Below are 20,425 nucleotides of genomic sequence, written 5' to 3' on the forward strand. Positions count from 1 at the left end.
GCAGAGTGCTGGAAAGTGGGGACACCATGAGTGTTGCTCTCATCCTGTAACTACACTTGGGTAGTTACATCACCCTGCAATATTTAAAACTCCTTCATGGTAATCACCACTTAGGTAATTACCCTGTAGGAGTTTTAAATGTTGCAGGGTGCCTAAAACATCATTGGATGATAAGGTATGTGCAGCTGTGGGTCGATTTTTACTAAGATAATATGCACGTTGCAAGGGTTAAATCCCTTTATGTTCATTTATAGTGCAGGGGTGGGAAGACTCAGTGCACAAGTTGGATGGCTTATGTTGATTCATTTTAGTATTACAATCTGGTTCGTTCTTGACTCAAAATTGGAATTCCAGGTTCGAATTACTGGTGGGACAAAAATAGTTGGGTGTGTTTTATATCAACTAGTGCCCCTCTCTGTTCACCTTGCAGCAAATACATACCCAGGAATTAGTCAAGTTGTTGTGGGGTTGCATCCTGGGGAGGGTTAGTAGTTCAACCTTAGGAAGGACCTTGATAGAAGCCTGTCATGTATATGTACGCTAGCAGCCTGTCCCTTGTGACACAATAAATTATTATTGTTTATCATTAGTATTATTATTTACTCGGTGACAAAGAGGGGTTGAGTGCTGTATATTGGCCTATAACTGAACAGTGTGCCTATATTGTATGAAAATCTGTGCATGACATAGCTCAAAAGAAATGCCCCAGAATACACTCCTTTACTGCTATTCTATCTGGGAATGTTGTCCAGGGACAGATTCAGACACTGGTGGGAAAGACCAACTTGGGATTTGACTGTAACCACAGGATGCAGGTGCATGATAACCTCATTGCATAGTAAGCAATTTCTAAACAATCACAGAATTTGTTCATGGGGTCAAGGAATTATATATATATACAGTATATATTTGCTAAGGAACAAATTATACGGTTGTGGTTAGGGCTTGCATTATAGGATGTACAAATTATAATTGTATCCCGAGAGGTAGTAAATGAGTCTCTAGCTTTTGTTAGGAAATTTGTCCATATGGGCTTTGCATGTTTAGTTCTTAAGTTTGTCAAATGTTTCACTCATGAGTACATTGTAAGAGAACTTTTCTTCATTTGCAGATCTTGAGCATCGTGTACTCCTGTATTGGCGCATTGCTCTTTTCCTTCTACCTGGTGTTTGATACACAGATGTTAGTTGGTGGAAGTCACAAGTACTCAATCTCCCCTGAGGAGTATGTCTTTGCAGCCCTCACTTTGTATTTGGACGTGATCAACATATTTATGTATATTCTGTCCATCATTGGCCACAGCCGCAGCTAAACTTTTCAGGGAAACTTGTTAGTTGTCTACTCTGAAAATGCAGTAGTATTCTGGAATAACTTGTACTACATTAAGCTTAAATAGTAATGCCAGGAAGTTTCAATTACCCAATTGTTGGAAAGTAAACAAGGTTATATTCAAGTAGCTTCTGAATAAATCACATGATCTGAAAATAGGTATTCCTTGTACACTTGATCCAACTAAACCTGGCACTTTAACCCTGGCTACTTTTTCCTTCATACGAAGGATGTAGATCGTTCCATGCATTATTATTGCTTTGATGGCTCCCGTGTTCATTTTATTGTCAAAATTGCACACTTTGTAATTTGGTGTATGAACTCATGATTTAAGAGTCAGAATCATAAGTCATGTTGGTGTGAAGTGTGTGGTTTCGCTGCAAGAAGCAACACTATAAACAGCTTTACTTATTTTCTGAGAAAGAGAGTAAACGAGAGCATTTTGCATGAATTATAGACCGCTTCGTTGATCACATGTCGAAGATGTCTTGTAAAGCTCTGCAAGTCCCTCACTTTTACACACCTATAATGAATTTGAATGTTAGAGTAGCCTTTTTTTAAGGCAATATTAGTAGCATCAACGAACCTGCAAGTACATGGACAATACAGTAGTTTTAATTATTTTTTTTTTCGCTGTGGTACTCGGTTTTAGGCTTGATAGGTTGAGAATTCTGTAATAGTCAAACACACATTTGATTGACTTCATCAAAATTGTAAGTTTTATTTAATAAATTGGATGGTAGTGTGAGTGCATGGCACAATTGATTCATATGCACATCATCCCCAGGAATAGTCTAGAGAGCAATAATGCTGAGGACCCACTAACACAAGTATGCCATGTTTAGGTTGTGCTTGTTAATGCTACTGGTACTGTGCTGCTCAACAGGTATTGTACTGTGCTGCTCTACCGGTATTGTACTGTGCTGCTCTACCGGTATTGTACTGTGCTGCTCTACCGGTATTGTACTGTACTGCTCTATCAGTATTGCGCTGTACTTCTGTACTGGTATTGTACTGTACTGCTCTACTGGTATTGTATGGTACTGCTCTACTGATAGAGCAGTACAGTACAATACCTGTAGATACAATACCAGCTGTACAGGTCGACCGGTATTGTGCTGTACGCTACAGTTATGTAACTTTACCTGCATTTGAAAGTGAACTGTTCCTCTTTTGGTTATTAAATGTACTATTTTCAGGTATAGACAAGACATACAGAAAGACTTATCATTGGAAAATATTTAATGTAGTGACCAAAGTCCTTAATGCTACTGCTGAAGAAGTCTCGCTTCATGCAGGTCGCTGTTCAATCCCCTACCGTCCTAGTGGTTGGGCACCATTTCTTTTCCTTGGCCCATCCCAAATCCTTATCCTGACCCCTTCCAAATGCTATATAGTCATACTGGCTGAGAATTTCTTCCCTCTACCAGTACTGTGTTGTACTGTACTGCTCTACCGGTATTGTGCTGTACTGCTCTACTGGTATTGTGCTGTACTGCTCTACCGGTACTGTGCTGTACTACTCTACCGGTACTGTGCTGTACTACTCTACCGGTACTGTGCTGTACTGTTCTACCGGTATTGTGCTGTACTGCTCTACTGGTATTGTGCTGTACTGCTCTACCGGTACTGTGCTGTACTGCTCTACCGGTACTGTGCTGTACTGCTCTACCGGTACTGTGCTGTACTGCTCTACCGGTACTGTGCTGTACTGCTCTACCGGTACTGTGCTGTACTGCTCTACCGGTACTGTGCTGTACTGCTCTACCGGTACTGTGCTGTACTGCTCTACCGGTACTGTGCTGTACTGCTCTACCGGTATTGTGCTGTATTGTACTACTAAGTAATTTTACCTGCCTTTGAAAGTGTTCTGTTTTATTCATTAAGTCAGTGTACTTGTACATACATTACATTGTGTGCTAAGGCAAGATTTATTTTGTGTGAAACATTATTTTATTGAAGTATTTTATTTGCCAGTTTGGTTTGTTATGTTAATAGAGTGTACTGCCATATTTTTGTTTTAAGAACATTTATATAGGAAGTAATAATAATTTGTGCAGAATATTTAATTTTGACTTTAAACATTTACATTTATATATTATCATTAATATTTTGGGGAGTTTGTTTCATGTAGAGAATTATTGGTAAAATGTGGAATGGCTGAAACAGTGGCTGGGAGATGGAACTAGTCATTCTTAATGAAATGGAATTGAGCTCTTACAGAATTTTGCTTTTAGTAGAGTGTCTTAGTAGTCCATTTTGTCTTTCCTGTCATTTGTAATTAATACTAACAATTATCGCTCTCAGATTTGTACATGTCAAGAAAAATGATAATGGTGGACATGAATTCAATGTGACTTATAAAAGAAACTGGTAAAAAAGTGGCAAATGCTTTTTGATAGTTAAATACAAGGCTACATGAAGGTTAAAACAATTTTCACAAACCTGGCATTACCAATACTAGTCTTAATCCGTGACCAGTAGTGGGAGACATGGTCTTAAAAAAAAAAGTGGCCATATTCAAAGAATTGCCAAATTTGCCTTTTGAATATGTGGATATAATTTAACTTTACAAATGAATCATTTGTTTCTCCGTTTTTGGTTTTATATATATATATACTGTACTGTATTATATTCAGGTATAGAGACCAGGCATACAGAAAGACTTATCACTGGAAAACGACCATTTGGTCACTACTTGGTCCGGGAGACATCTCCCGTCACGCAGGGTGCAGTTGCGCCTCCACAGATCTCCAGTATCATCTTTTGATACTGGTAATGGCTCGAAAGGGCCACCACTTACGGGCTATTCATGCCCGTGCCACCTCTTGGGTGGCTTAATCTTCATCAATCAATCACTGGAAAACATTTAATGTAGTGACCAAAGTCCTTAATGCTACAGCTTAATGTTTAGCAACTGTTATTACTAAACATTCTTGTATGCAATGTTCTGTTGCATTTTATCCATGCCCGACAACATCTCTAGCAGTCACGTGTTAGTGACTTTACATATATAGGGTTATACAGTAATATAAAACCATTAAAAACGGTGGATGCCTCATGCATTATGAATAGTGTGATTTGAGACTATAAACAAGGAGTCGGTAGATGGCAGGCATGAGCGTGTGCACTTCGTACAGTATTTGTCTAGTCAATTTTTTTAAATATTTATTGCTTTGCATTATGCTTTTAATTTTTATTTTTTTTAGGTAAATAACTTGGATGGGTTTCCTGTAATATGAGTTAAGTGAAAGTGTTTGAAGTGTTAGAGATATGGCATTTATTGTTACGGTCACATGTTCATTAGATGAAGGTAAATTCAGATGGAGTTTGAGGCTGTAGCTTTATTTTTTAAGGTTCAAAATATTTGTTTAATATTCAGATTTGCTGGTTGGTTTTGTATTGTCTCTGCCTCTACTTGTAAGAGTCGCATAAACATTGTGTGACAAAGTATACTGGCATTATTTGAGCATCATTGAATCTTATCTTTGCCTGTGTGTGTGTGAGAATGTGCCTCATTGTCATTTTCCCAGCACCAATAAAATACCACAGATATGCTTAATTGGAATAAAAATCTATTGAAAATACAGCAATGGTATTTTTTGATAGAAACAAGTTTGTCAGCTATTAGTGTGTTCGCTAGTTGAACACTGGGTACATAATTGTATTGGGGTATGTCAAATTAAAAACAGAATTACAAAGTACAAATAAAGAGCACATGTGAGGGAGAAAACAATGAGGGGCAGGAAGTGGAGAGTTGGTCGTAAAGGTATTGTTTGCTAATTCTGTAAGTATTAATAGCAAAGCACAAATGAAATCACGAATATGTAATGGGTATATAAGTATTAATATGAGTATTGTAAGTATTGAAGCTGTACGATGGGACTGAACCTGCATACCTGAACTCCTCTGGAATGGTGTGTGGCACACACATCATTCCAATATGGTCTATACCATAATGTAATAAAATGATTTCGTCCAGAAGTACTACATGAGTTTGGAAGGCACAATACGGTGCCATAATACTGTAAAAATTATGAGTTCTGTCTACACTCAAGTGTTGGTAGTGATGAAATATGGTATGGGAAATAGAGCTCCCAGAATACTCCAGGTGGTGCCTTCCAAATTCCATGTGAGTATTTCTGGTTGAAATAATGTTATGCCCATCATGATCTAGGCCAGGGGTGGGGAACCTGTAGCCTTCTGGCCATAAAGTGTGGCTTTCTCAAAAGTTGAAATTTATCAAAATCCATTTCTTTTTTAATGTTTATATATATTTTTCACATTTATAATTGTAAAAATAACATAAAACAAAAAGTACTGCTAGATTCAGAAAGTATTTGTTTTATTTTTGCTGTATTTGAGTATTTAAATACATAAGTTCTTTTGCAGCTTTGACTATAAGCCAATTCAATATAAAAAAAATGTTACAGCATATTATTATCCTACTATTAAGGTGCAGCCCTATGAAATCTTCCCAAAGTAAAATATGGCCTTCATATGAAACAGATTCCCTACCCATGTCTAGACAATAGTACGGGTTCCTAAGAAGTTCAGGTATTGCGGGTTCGATTCTATTGTACAGCTTCAATATTTTCTCATACCAGAAAATATTGCAAGGATGAGAATGTAATTAATGTAAGTCTGTGATTAATTGCAGGAAAGTAGCCTGTTCAATTCGGTATACAGTGGAAAATGCTGAACACTATTGTCCCCAATGATATGAATTTAAATGTACCTACATTGAGTTTAAATGAGAACCTATTGGAAGTAAAAAATACAGAGGTATAGCTAGATGAAAGTGAGCTTTGTTGATATGTAGAATATAAAGTAAATTATTGTGAAATTTTTAGTGATATTCGTCCATCTTAAGTAAGTGAAAGTTTCTAAAATTAACAGCATGTTTATCAAAAAAATTGTTAATGTACTGTACTTGTGTGTGCTCTTGCCGAGATTAGTGTTAATGTGCTCTCTTGGTTTTCCCATTGGCGGGGACAGGAAGCCTGTACTTAAGCTTATTGAGGTTCCTTTAGGTTAACTACTGATCTTCCCCAGGATGCATCTCACAACAGTTGCCTAATTTTTGAGTACCTAGTTACTGCTAAACGAACAGAAGCATCGGGTGAAAGGCTCAACAGTTTCTACAGGGGAGATCTAGCTCGGGACCCTCGGTTGTGAACCAGCAACTGGGCTATATGACCCGTGTTTCTCATACAAGGGTGTCCTTGATTCATGTTGGGGGCTGGGCTCCTGGATAAATGTGAAAATCAAAAGCTGCAAATCAACATTAGCAAACAATATTTGGAAAATACGTGCTTAGTTTTCAAACACTATAAAGTCTGCTATTGACAAAACCTGCATTTTAAAACCTGCATATTAACATTTTACACTTCAATCACATTCCAGTTACAAATTCAGTATATAATAGTTAAAAATGCATACAATGTAGTATGGTTCATAAATACAACTAAAGCATATAAAACACAAGAAATAAACTTCTGTGGTGGTGACCCGACTCGCTGCGTAAAATGTGTTGGACCCAGTTGTAATTCATACTAGTCCACGTTAATGTTTTCGTGAGCCGTGTAACTGCAATGTACACATCAACACATTGTCGATACGCTAAATGTGCTTACCTGCACAACTAAATCTGCATCACAAAGTAATGAACTGTGCAAATTGCATACTGCGTGTAGTTAATTGGCGAGTAAATTCTGCATGAACTGAAAAATTCCATAGCAAAGTAAAGATTACAGGCATCTTGATCCTAGGCCTTCGGTTCACTTCTGGTTCTACACTACAGGTAGTTGCATTATTCAGCTCACAATAAGTGATATCCATTGTACAATATTTCATTAAGGATCTGGTGCAAGAAATAGAATGCATTTCAGGTCCAAAAATATGAATACATAAAACAGATTAACTGGTAAATGCATGTGCAGTATGTACTCAAGTATGTATAGGTTTGCTAACCACAGTTTAACTCGGTACTCTCAACATTCTTCCTTCTGAATACCTCGGGACCAATTGCAATTGGATGTGTAGTCATTGGTGTCTTGGATGAGTGCACTGTACTGGATGAGTACAGTACAGTTTTGTACTACTGTACTACAAAATATTGGTACAGTACAGTAATACGAAAACAATAAATATGAGTACTCCACCAGTGTTCAGATGTTTCTCCACATACGATCTTGGAATGATGGCTAGTTAAGTATGGTGGTATTGAGTGTGGAGGTAGATGTTTAGGGCTGAGATTTTGAGGGTTATATGTAGGAGGAACACAACCAGGCTTCAGTTTGAGTTCTTGGAAGCCCTCTCAAAAGTGTCGGTGTTAATTGCCTCAAGACACCTGCATTTTTGAAAGTGTGTAAAAAAAAATGCGAATGATTCCTGCATGCGTAAAATCTACTAAATGCCACCAGACTCTTGAGGATTGGCATCAGATCTTCTCTCCAAAACGTTTAAATGGTTTCAAAGCTTTTCTCTACCATTGCAATGCTCGCTTGAGTTGCTCTTTCTTCCTCCTGATGAATCTTCTGAAGCCTGCAAATTTGTCTTGCTATTTTCTGTCACCAAATTAATGATATCAGACATGCTTGGTGCAGTAGGAACATCTATATCACACTCAATCCCTGCATCCACTTCATGATTGGCTATGATGAATTTTCTCAGTTGTTGGGACTTTGTTTATTCCTTTAACATAAGTAAGAAGTACTTGTCTTAATTAATTTAATCTCACTTATTTTCTTTCCACCAAATCCTTCAAAATCTGTAGCATTGTCATTATCATCAGGTTTGTTCCAGGCATGCTTCAAGGTTGATTGCTTGACTATTTGTGTGCAATACACCACACAATTGACTATAGTAATGTTTTCATGAAATCCTTGATACCCTTCTTTGCATGGAGTTGTCTGGCAAACTTGGTTCTGAAGTAGAGTTTGAGGTTCAATTATTTCTTGATTGGAATTAGATTGATTGATGTGGATCAAAGAAGTTGTGTTCGGTGGCAGAAATGTACCACACACATATTGCCCATAGCTAGTTCATCTTCATGTAGATGTGTTGAACTATTATCAAGAAAGAGCATCACTTTGCTGTTCTGTCAAGCCAATGCAGTGAAAATGTTTTTTCACCTCGGGGTACGAAATCACTTAAAAACCATTCACTAAAAATGGCTCTAGATATCCATGCAGTGGGTTGAGCATTATAAATCATAGGGATAGTATTCTGAATAGCTTTAAATGCCTTTAGATTTTCATTTTAGCCAATAACGAGTGATTTTATTTTGTGTGCACCAGCTGCATTTGCGCAACAAAGTGCAGAGAGCCTTTCATTATTTGCCTTGAACCCAGCTGAACCATAACTTTCATCCTGGTGAGCGTATAAATAACTGTCTAATATACACCAGTACAAGCTTGTTTCGTCAGCGTTATAAGTTTGCTTTGGAGTGAGGAATCATCCTGCATGATTTCAAATTTCAACATGCATTCCTCTGAACCATTTGCATCAACAGGTTGCTTTTTACCTCATAATTTGTCAAGGCTAGGGAGGGAAAAAATTTACATTCTGAAAGTATTCATTTACGCACAAACCTGCGTGAAACAAATAATTGGCTGTTAATCCATTTACGGTAATTGTTTACCTGGTGTAAAAGTAGTGTCTGTTATACATGTGTTCAACCAGTAGTCTGTTGTAATAGTAATTCTAAACATCATGAAAGAAGAAATCATACAAGTACAGTACTATAGTTTCAAAATGATGTTGCACCAGCTGGAACAAGTTTGGGGAAATAAGGAAAGAAAGAATGTTGAATGTTTTACAAATTTAAGACATTAATACACACATAATGTGGAGTTAGGAAACGTGTCGAAAATCTAAGTCTAAATGTATAATTAAAAAGTACAGTAATATAATAAGTATGAGAATATGTAATTAATGTGTTTTATTGTAAAACATCGTGCATAAAGTGAGTTGGTATAAATATAATAATGATGATTTGCATCGGGCCAACTTAATGGTGGTGCACATGTTAAAATGTAACTTGAGAAAGTGATTAAATAGTCTTCCCAGCTTGGTGCCTTCCTTTGATAATTACTTTAATAAAGTGGTGAAAGCTGGAGGAGGAAGAATGTTAGAAGGCAATTTATGGGTGCTTACAGGTGTATATGAAGGTGTTGTACATATTGGTACACCATGTGACCCACATGGACCCATCATGCTCCTTCCCTCTTCTCCAGCCCCATCTGAGCAGGCAGTAGCTGGTGCTTGCATGAATGTGTGAAAGGATTGGAAGGCTCCGTACTCCCTCTAAAAATAAGTTGCCCAGAATGGAACAATGGAGTTTTATATGCACTTAGTAATTTTGCCTTAATTTTTTAAGGCAGAATAGTTATGTAAAATTGTTTGGTTAATAACTTGAAAATATTTCTTGTGAAGTTTTGAAATGATGATGATTGAAAGGTCTGGGGTAGATTGTTGTGTGCACAAGGCCATCCCTGGAGGATGGTTCCAGGGGCAGCAGAAGAGTGTGGTAGTGTACATGCAGTCAAGTTGGTGAAACATAAAATGCTTTAAAATGGTTATGAAATATCCTCCTTAATATCCATGGGAAGAACAGGATTTATAATTTAGGTAAACCTTTGTGCCATACTGCATAAAGATTGTACAATAAAACTTCAAGATAAATTATATTAAATGTTAATATTATAATAAAATTTGAGTTAGTGTCAATCCTGCTTATCGAGTAAATTAAACATATTCAGTATATTGTTCTATTTGTACATGATTCCATTTTAAACAAAAATACCTGCATGTTTTAAACAAAAAAAGTTCATTATTGTTATTATTTGCTAATACTTCTTCTGGCCCCCTTTGTTTTTATCCCTTTTTCATTCCATTTCTTAAGAAATTAGGTATAAAATGTATGTAAGGTGCTTACATATTTAGTCCTTGCATTAACCTTTTCTTAGTACCCCTAGGGTGTTGAAACATCCCAAACAAACAATCCAGCCCAAAAAAAAAAAAAAAAAGCCATCACGATTCCAAGCTAATTTAGACTCGCAAGATAGTGGAATGTCAATATACATGTATGTTAATTGGTTCTAAAGTAGAGTTAAGCAAGATGTGTTAAAAAAGCTGAAAGATTGTAAATGTGTAAAATACAAAGAACAGTAGTAGTACTACAGTACTATGATATAATAATGAGAATACAGTACAGTGGAACTTCTGTGTAAGATTGCCACAGAATACTAATTTTTCAGTTTGCAACAACAATTTCGTAGTAAAATATGCCCTGATGTACGACGTTTACTCTGGAGCTCGAATCGCTTGATCATACTTGTGTGGGTAACACACGTGGATTCTGCGGGGCTAGGTACAATCAGTTTATCTGTATATTCCACCTAGGGATAACCATACTTGAATTCTCTGTGAATAATTTAATTGTGTGTGCTTTTTTCTCGTTGCTGAAAAGTGACGTTCTTAATACATATCACACCTTGGGTCCCAAGGAAGTCGATAGCAAAGTTCAACTTAAGAAAATAGTTAATGATCAGACAGACTGCAAATTTATGCTGAAAATACTTGCCCAGATAAAGCTGTAGAAAGCCGTTGTGTTAACCTTTTTTTTATGACAATATGATGTCTTACTACAGACAATTGTTAAAATGTAGGCAAAAACAAGTGTCTTTAGACAGATTCTTATACAAGTAGTGAACCACAACCAGGCCCTTGCAGTCGCCAAAACATAGGAGTGAGAGAGAGAGAACCCCCAGAGATGTTGTCACTGCCTGAAATGAATGAAAGTGGACTTCCCATTTTAAACACTAAAACACTTTCCCTCCTCACCGTCTTCTATATGCCAAGAGTCCTCAATAAAAGTTAAGTGCAGTAAAAAATACGAGTAGTACTCTGTATAAAATGTATTTTTTAGTCGATATTTTTGGGTATGTGGAATGGATTAATTAAATTTATATTATTTTTTTATGGGGAAAAAAATTTGATATGGTGTGTGAATATTCAGGTTACGATGCATTTCTTGGCACGGGATTTAATTTGTTCCCCGAGGTTCCACTGTACAGTATATATAATTAAAAGTAATTGTAACTGAAATGACAATACTGTTTCAAGAAAATTCATGGTATTAATGTATTTTATAGAATGTTTCATTAGTTACTTGGATTTACTGTATAGGACATATATTTTCGTACCTAATACAATATCTGGAAGTTAATGTATATAAATCTACAGTATTATAGTATATATGAGAGGAAAACTTATGACATTCCTTGTTTGTTCATATATAAGTGTGCATATGAGAGAATATATTCAGAACTAAAGGAAATAAATGCTGCTTGTCTGGTTGTTGGTTTATTTGTAGTTTAGTATTGTTACGATTATTTTTGACTGATACTTCCCAAGTATTTAGTGCAATCTTTCAGCTCATGATGATGATGATGTTTTCTTTTAGATATGTGTAATCATTAAAATCACAAGTGTAATTCACCCTGTAACTATACTTGGGTAGTAACAAGAGAACGCGAATGCGTAATAGACGAAAGGTTACGTATTGGCCCCACATGCCGAACTTTCAGACTCTTAATGAAACAAAGATCTGCCCCTTATTGTCTGAACTCCATTGTCCATACAGTAGCACATCTCATAGAATGTCCTGATTTTCAGGATGATTGGGAATTTTGATTTCTAGTCTGTCACTTGTCCTTTGCTAACGTCTGTGATGACTTCACATTGCTTGTCTCGTGTCCATTTGCTTTCGTTTTGGCGTCTTGGGTGATGTCTAGGCTCTTTTGTTACTGTTCCTCATCACAGATGGTACTAAAGTCTTCCAGGCTTGGTGCCTTCTTTTGCTAATTTCTTCTGGATCAGATTATGTTCAAATGCTTCGTTGGAGCAGTTAAAATTAATACATGTAATGTTAACATGTCATTGGAATGCAGTGTGTTAATAGCTAATTTCAGGTGTTGTATTGTACTGTACTGTATTAAGATGTAAATTTTAGGCATATGCTTTTGCAGGATTAGAAATATAACTTTTTAGAGTAAATATTTGTTTGATCTATTTTGTGGTGTTCTTTACATGCAAAATTACTGTGCTGTATACCGGGTACTTTTATCTTTGCCAATTGTAGTAAAGTATACTCTTGTTCGGAGCCACATTTTTGTATTGAAAGATATTTGGTACTCTGCAGTGTGTAACTTTCTATGCTGGAAAGTGAACTTGAAACATTAGATTGAATGATTTAGTATTATAATTTAGTTTAAATTAAAAAAGGTAATGAATAATGCTGGCTTGAGTCTTTATGCACAAAATGCTGGCTTTGGAAAATTTTTGAACGAAGCTTAATTAGTGGCTTTGTATGTTACCATAGTGCTAATGGTTAATGCATATTTCCATGAAGTATTGATAGGGTGGGTGGTTATAGTGGCTACCTTTTGATTTTTGGTTATAAGATTGATTAATGTAGATCTGTACCAGAGTAGAAGTTAAGAAGAAGCCAGTACAAAGAAATGAAGTTAATTATTTTTTTGAACTAAAACTAAAGAATCTCATAAAAGCATCATGGTTTTCATAGATGTCGACCATTGTAGCGTATAAAACTACATTTTAAAATTTATAAATAGAAAATTATAATTAAACCAAAGATTTTTGCAGCAGCGTTTGTGAAGGAAATTGCTGAAATTACTGAGGTGACTAACTTATTCATTAACATACAATAAAATATTTTGAAGAAAGATTAAATTACATTTAATTATTTTGGTAAGACATATATGACACATTTGAAATGCTTAAATATCACTAATAAACCAGAATGCATAATTTTTTGATATCTTAAACATTTAATGCTCATAATTGCAGAAATGTGAACTACACATTTGTAGGGCTTTGAAGAATGTTGTACATACAAGCTTTGCTCAGTGTGTACAAATAGTGTACAGTTATCTTGCAAAATTCAAGTGATATTTGTATCATCAAGCATTTTAAGTAGATAACTGAACTATTAATTTCCTTAGATTCACATATTTATTATTTTCACAATACTAATGATTGTAGTAAATTATTTATCCCTCTTTGCATAAACTTTAGGTCTTCATTTACAAAACATATATCAGTCTTCTTTAAGTTTTTTTGTAAAAGTTAAAACTATCAGATTTCTGATTCTAATTGATTACTGTATAGAATATATTCATAATTCTTTTAGTCACATCCTTAACTAATAAATGTTTATCTTTAAATCAAGAAATATTTTGAAATAATTATTGGTATTGATAATCACAAGTGTCTGGTGCTGATCGTGCTGTAGTGAAATTATTCCCTGCATTTGCAGTGCTTTGCTAATGAAGTACCTGGTGCAATGTCTTCTGCAGTGTTTTTATAACACGAAAACATTATATGCGGTAATCTTGTGTTCTAGTGCGTATATATATAGGGTTACTTTTTAATATTTGCTTGATTATGGGAAACTGGTTACTGTTTGCTTGAGTGTTTATAAGAGTCCTGCTATGCAAAATGTGATTTTCCCGTGTGTTAAGTACAGAAATCAAAATATAAAAGTTCAATCTCTTCACTATTACTACTATAGTAAGATTGTCCAACTATATCTGGAGAATTTTTGTAAGGGCTTATTAAATGAATGTATGGAAATACACACCGCATTTGACGTTGGCACTGAAATATTGTGTTGAGCATTTAGAGGTCTTTTAAAGGCTTTGCCAAATTTCCATGGTGTTGTTATTGCCAATGCTTTTTTCAGTGGGGAGCCCCTCTGGCTCCCTGGAGTTATCGGGCTAATATGCGATACATTAGACCAGGGCATTAGTCATTGAAGTTCTGCCTACCGGGGACCACGAGCCAGAACTTGGCCCCCTCAGAGGCACAGGGAGCAATGACCCCTGGAACCTCCCTCCCCTTGTGGTTGGGGTATTCCTTATCTGCTGTCGACCGAGGTTAGGCATCACAAAAGGTAGGCATAACAAAACAGACCTCACATAGTAAGAAAATTGCAACCTAAAACTGAACAGAGAGGGAGAACTCCCTCAATTCCCAAGGAAACGAGTAAACATCACACCTCTTCCTCACAGCCCTCCCTCTCCTTGGGAGAGGGTGGGGGAGCCCTGAACTCCCACCCCGGCTACCCAGCAATTTCAGTTCGTTGGCTAATGCGATCTGGGGTAGTCGTCAATTCTGATCTCGGTTTCCTGGCAGTGATTTGCTTTAGTGGTGTGGTGGCCAGGTGTACTTAAGTGTACCGGGGTGCATGCGCTTACGGCAGCCTTCCTTAAGTGCCCTCAGAGTACTACCCTTGGGTGTCAAGGTTCTCCTCCCTGGTGCTTTCTGGATGCTATTTCCATAGGTTTTTTTGCTGCTCAGCATTTACCTCCCCCCCCCCCTCGAGGCCAGCTGAGGTTTCATGGCCCTTGTTTGGCTTTGGATAGGGAATGGCATTGTTGCTGGTTGGGGCATCAAGGTGTTGCGCAGCCAGCTTACCTATGCAGCGGCCGGTTCCTGTTTTCTCTGGGGACGTATTTTTGTGAGGGTTTTCTTTTACTTCTTGTTAAGGTTGCCTGGTGTGGCTGTAAATATGTGACTATAGGACCACTTATATTTTAGTGTCCCTCCGCTAGGCCCCCCCCCCACCCCCTGTGATTGTACATGTCTCAGGAGTTTCAGTGTTTTGATCTTCCCCCTTGTTAGCTTTGGGTCTAACTGGTTCGCAACACCTTGCCCGGGCATCCTGTAGCAGTCAGCCTACAGGCTCTGGAAAACCCTGTCAGGGCTCAGTGGACCTATGGATGCGTCTTCCGAGTTCCAGCTCGCCTCGTGGAAGTTTGAAGGTTGCAATGTGCCCTTGTCTCAGGGTGACAGTCACTGCTTTTGCCTCCGTCATGCTGCCAGTTGGGTCAACGATACCTTTGACCTGGAATCTTGCAAGTAGTGTTCTCTGCATGTTCTCCAGTTTACCCATTCTTATAACATTGATATTCAGGTACAGGCAGCATCCGCGTTGCTTGCTAGGTTTAGGTTGCAACGCACTAGGTTGGTTGCCCACCCGCATGCCCCGAGGCTGCCCTGTTATAGAGACCTAGACTTGGGGGCGTTAGTCGCTTTGACTTTGATTCCATCTGGGCTCCCTGGTCCTTGCCCTGTTGTTCGTCCTGCCCCTCTTTCTTCCCTGCTTCCGGCTCCCAAATGTTTGAGGGTTTCAGAGTCTCAGCGGGTTTAGTTGGTAATAAGACCTGGGCAGTTTTGGGGCTGCCCTATTCGGGTTGGGGGACGGAGGCATTCTAGCCAGTTCCTCCTGCCGAGGCTTCTTGGTTCCACCAGCAGGCCCCCTTCTTTTCTGCCTTTCCCCTGGACTCTGCCTTCCCCTGGACTCTGCCTTCCCCCTGGACTCTGCCTTCCTTTTCTTCAGGGGTAGAGGGTATGGAGGACTGTCCTGCCCCGGGTCCTGATTTGTGAGTTCCCAGGGCTGGGGAGGAGTTTACCTGGGGGGCTTGGGTCCCCCTTTGACCCCGCTTGGGTGTTGGTGCCCTTTTTGGGGGGCTTGTTGTTGCAAGGGAAGGGGTTTTCTTAATCCCCCTTCGCTGTATGAGTATGATTTAAGGTCTGTTTCTTCCTGGGCTCGGTTCCCTTGGGTTCCTCGGCTCCTTCCTTCCGGAGGTTTTCTGCCAATTGTATCTCGCCTAAGGAGGTTTGGGAGGTGCTTGCTGCTTCCCCCTGCAAGACCCGAATTCTGCCTCTGTTATGGGTGCGTTTGGAGGTTCCGAAGTATTCCTGGCTGGCAGACTGCTCATTCTTTTCGTTGGGGGCATGGCATGAGTTCTGTCGGACCCCATATGCTTGAATGGCGAGAAACTTGTACCATTCTACTGGTTTACCTGGGAGGGGCGAATTTGAGCGTCTTAATGCGTGCTTGTTCGCCCTTGTGCTTTCTCAGGATGTTGGCCTTGTGCAGCTGCAAGTGCAGGTTCCCACCCTTTTGGGGTCTTTGTTTGCTGAGGACTTGCATACCCGTGGGCATTTGGCATAGGTCTTACGCTTCTTTTCCATTCTCGAGCTGTCCTCGGACTTGCTTGAGGAGGATGTGGGGGCGTTGGGTGCCGGGCCTTGGTTTGGGGCGCTGACTTCTGCGGCTAGGATGTCGGCCGCATTGTAGAAGTAGTTTGCACCAATTCTCAAGGAGGCGGTGTCTCTGTTCTTTGCTTCTAGCCTCGCGTGCCGGCAGGCTGTGTTCGCTCTCTTTGGAATCCGGCTCCTAGGGCCAGGTGGGCCCTGGCTCTTAGGTTTTCATCACCGTATTGTTCGTTGCTGTTTCGTAGCATTCCTTTTGGCTTGAATCTGGCACCTCGTGTATTCATGTGTCTTACCTGGGTCGTGGTGACCCGTTTGCGTCTGCTAGGGGTTCGAGTTCTGGCCTACCTCGACGACTGGCAGGTGAGAGTTCCCAGCCGGTCTACTCGCCAGGGGTTCGGGTTCCTGGTGAACTGGCCGAAGTCCCATCTGATTGCGTTGTTTTGATGCTTGGCCTCCGAGCTGGAGTTGCTGGGTAGCAGGCGTGAGTGGTATGGGACTTCCCCTCCCCCCCCCCCTCCTTGGGAGGGGAGGGCAGCACAGTAGCGAGGTGTGATGTTTGCTTGTTTCATGGGAATTGAGGGAGCTCTCCATCTCTGGTTTTTGGTTGCAATTTTCTTACCACGTGGGGGTCTGTTTTGCTATGCCTACCTTTCTGGGTGCCTAACCTTGGTCGATTTCATATAAGGAAAACTCTCAATCAAAGGGGGGGGGGGGGGTTTCAAGGGCCATTGCTTCCTGTCCCCCTCTGAGGGGGCCAGGTTCTGGCTCGTGGTCCCCTGGTAGACTGAACGCCATTGACTAACCCCCGCTGCGTTGGGCCACGACCTTGCTCCTGGTCTAGTGTATTGTATATTAGCTCGATAGCTCCAGGGAGCCTCTGGGGCTCACCCAGAAAATGGCGTTTCATTACATTCAAGACTGTTTTTTTTATTAAATATTGTAAATGTTTAAAACTGTGATGTGCAGATTTGCAATTTTGTTTGTATTTAATGCAAATAAATATGATGTGCTTTAGTCTTGTTTTTAATCTTCGAACATTATACGTGAACAACCACTTCATTTTTTCCCGTTATATTTATTTATTTATTTATTTATTTATTTATGCATATACAAGAATGTACATAAGGAATGTGAGGATACAATTATGGTAATTACAGTCTTGTAAAGCCACTAGCACGCGCAGCGTTTCGGGCAGGTCCTTAATCTAAGAAAATTTTAAGGAGGTAAATACTTGCAAAATTTATAGACAAAAAAAATGATAACAGATTACATGGAATGAAAAAAAAAAGATGAGAGAAAATTATAGGTACAGTATATTAAAGCACATAGGTAGCTATGATTGATTGCAATGACAGCTTAAAATGGTAGTTGACAACAAATTGGTAGGCACAATACAGCAGAAACAATATAAGATTGATTGCAATGACAGCTTGAATGGTAGTTGACAAAAATTGGTAGTCACAATACAGCATATGGCTAGCACATAAAAGAAGACAGCAATGAACACAATGATAAGGTTGTTTGATATTACATAAAAATTAGGAGATTGGGTACCACTAGGTACAGAGCAAATTTAAAGCTCAGTGTAGGAAACTAAATAGATGAAGTTAGGTACTTTTTGGTTTTGCTTTTAAATAAGGCAAAAGTTTTACAGTTTTTCAATTCACTAGGGAGTGAGTTCCATAGACTAGGTCCCTTAATTTGCATAGAGTGTTTACACAGATTAAGTTTGACCCTGGGGATATCAAAGAGATATTTATTTCTGGTGTGGTGATAATGGGTCCTATTACATCTGTCCAGGGAGAGTTTCAGAGCATGGTTTGCATTTAAGAACAGGGTTTTGTAAATGTAGTTGACACAAGAGAATGTGTGGAGGGAGTTAATATTTAGCAAGTTTAGAGATTTAAACAAGGGAGCTGAGTGTTGTCTGAAAGCAGAGTTAGTTATTATTCTGATAGCAGATTTTTGCTGTGTGATGATGGGCTTAAGGTGGTTTGCAGTGGTAGACCCCCATGCACAGATACCATAATTAAGATAGGGGTAGATTAGTGCATAATATAGTGAGAGGAGAGCAGAGTTAGGAACATAATATCTGATTTTGGAGAGTATACCAACTGTCTTAGAGACTTTCTTAGTTATGTGTTGAATGTGGGTGCTGAAGTTGAGTCTCTTGTCTAGGAATAGGCCAAGAAACTTGCCATCATTTTTATTACTGATGTTAATGTTGTCTATCTGTAGCTGAATTGCATTTGATGATTTGCTTCCAAATAAGATGTAGTAAGTCTTTTCGATGTTTAATGTTAGTTTGTTCGTTGACATCCATAAGTGGACTTTTTTTAATTCATTATTCACAACATTATTTAGTGTATGTGGGTTGAGGTTTGAGTAGATAAGGGTAGTATCGTCAGCAAACAATATAGGTTTGAGAATATTAGAGACATTAGGCAGATCGTTTATATATATAAGAAATAGAAGAGGTCCTAAGATGCTGCCCTGTGGCACTCCAACGGTAATTGGTAGAGTGGAAGAAGTTGTATCATTGATGGTTACATATTGGTGTCTGTCACTAAGATAGGATCGGATGTAGTCAAGGGCAAGGCCTCGGATTCCATAATGCTGGAGTTTAAGTAAGAGGTAGTTGTGATTAACAGTATCAAAGGCTTTTCTTAGGTCAATGAAGAGTCCAATCGGAAACTCATTTTTGTCAAGGGCTGAGTAGATAATGTCAAGGAGACTAATGATTGCATCATTGGTACTCTTTTGGGACCGGAAGCCAAACTGGCAGGGGCTGAGTATGTCGAATTTTACGAGGTAGGAATAGAGCTGTTTGTAAATAATTTTTTCAAATATTTTTGATAGAATGGGTAGATTTGATATTGGTCTATAATTGTTTATGTCCGCCGGATTGCCTCCTTTATGGACTGGCGTTACTCTTGCTTTTTTGAGGATATCAGGGAAGGTGTGACACTCTATAGATTTGTTGAACAGTAGTGCTATGGGTGGGGCAAGGGCATGGGAGGCTCTCTTGTACACAATGGACGGAATTTCACTGGTGTTCCCTGCCTTGGTTTTTAGAGAGTGTATGATGGACACAACATCTGCCGGGCTGATTGGTGAAAGGAGAAGAGAGTTTGGATAGCTGCCTGAGAGATATGTGTTAATATGTGTCTGAGTCTGTGGGATTTTACTGGCAAGATTAGCACCAACCGATGAAAAGAAACTATTAAATTCATTTGCCATTTCTAAATCAGTTGACGGTATATCCCCATCCTTGTAGAGTTTTATTTGGTTATGTGAGTGTTGTTTAGTTCCTAGGATACTAGAGATAGTTTTCCAAGTGTTTTTCATGTTGCCTTTTGCTTCATTGAATCTATTCACATAATATGCAAGTTTTGCCTTTCTTATGATACTGGTAAGCATTGATGAGTACCTTTTAGCTACTTCCTTTGAAACTAGGCCAATCCTAACTTTCTTTTCATATTCATGTTTCTTGTTGATTGAGTTGAGAATGCCATTTGTGAGCCATGGATTGTTTAATCTTTTGTCAGTTACTTGCTTTGTAAGAAGGGGACAATGAAGGTTGTAGAGGCTTAGAGTTTTGGAGAGGAAGAGGTTAGCTAATGAATTTATATCATGGGTATTATTGAATTCAGAATCCCAGTTAATATTGTGAAGTGCCTCTGTAAGATTGTCTAAAGCTGATTCACTGTGTAGCCTAAATGAAAATTTCTTGCTTTTTGGTGGTGTTATGTCCATGTTCGCTATGAGAAAGGTAGGATAGTGGTCAGTTGTTCTGTCGTAGATTATACCAGATACAAGGGGAGCTGTTATGTTTGTCCATATGTGGTCCAAGGTAGTGGCTGATGTTTGAGTGACTCGGGTAGGTTTGGTGATAGTGGGGATTAGCATACAGGAGTTCATGCTGTTAAGGAAATAGTCAACTTGAGAGCAGTTTTGTTGACCCAGGTCAATATTAAAGTCTCCTCCCAGAATGATGTGGTTT

At 38.7% G+C, this 20,425-nt stretch overlaps 1 protein-coding gene across 10 annotated transcripts in view; it reads left to right on the plus strand.

The window, feature by feature from the left end:
- The window catches only part of LOC123746761 (protein lifeguard 1), an 88,877-nt gene that overhangs the window by 58,520 nt on the left and 9,932 nt on the right, over positions 1-20,425 (plus strand). For 8 of the 10 annotated variants that reach the window (XM_045728521.2, XM_045728529.2, XM_069321678.1 and 5 more), the window contains one exon: positions 1,112-17,436. The exons of the other annotated variants lie outside the window; for them this stretch is intronic. In XM_045728521.2, the coding sequence (XP_045584477.2) occupies positions 1,112-1,312 (201 nt within the window). In that variant the 3' untranslated portion in view covers positions 1,313-17,436. Of the gene's footprint in view, positions 1-1,111; positions 17,437-20,425 lie in introns of those variants that run through there. 10 annotated transcript variants of the gene reach the window in all.

The sequence above is a fragment of the Procambarus clarkii genome, chromosome 10 (genome assembly GCF_040958095.1).
Source record: "Procambarus clarkii isolate CNS0578487 chromosome 10, FALCON_Pclarkii_2.0, whole genome shotgun sequence".
NCBI classification, from domain to species: domain Eukaryota; kingdom Metazoa; phylum Arthropoda; class Malacostraca; order Decapoda; family Cambaridae; genus Procambarus; species Procambarus clarkii.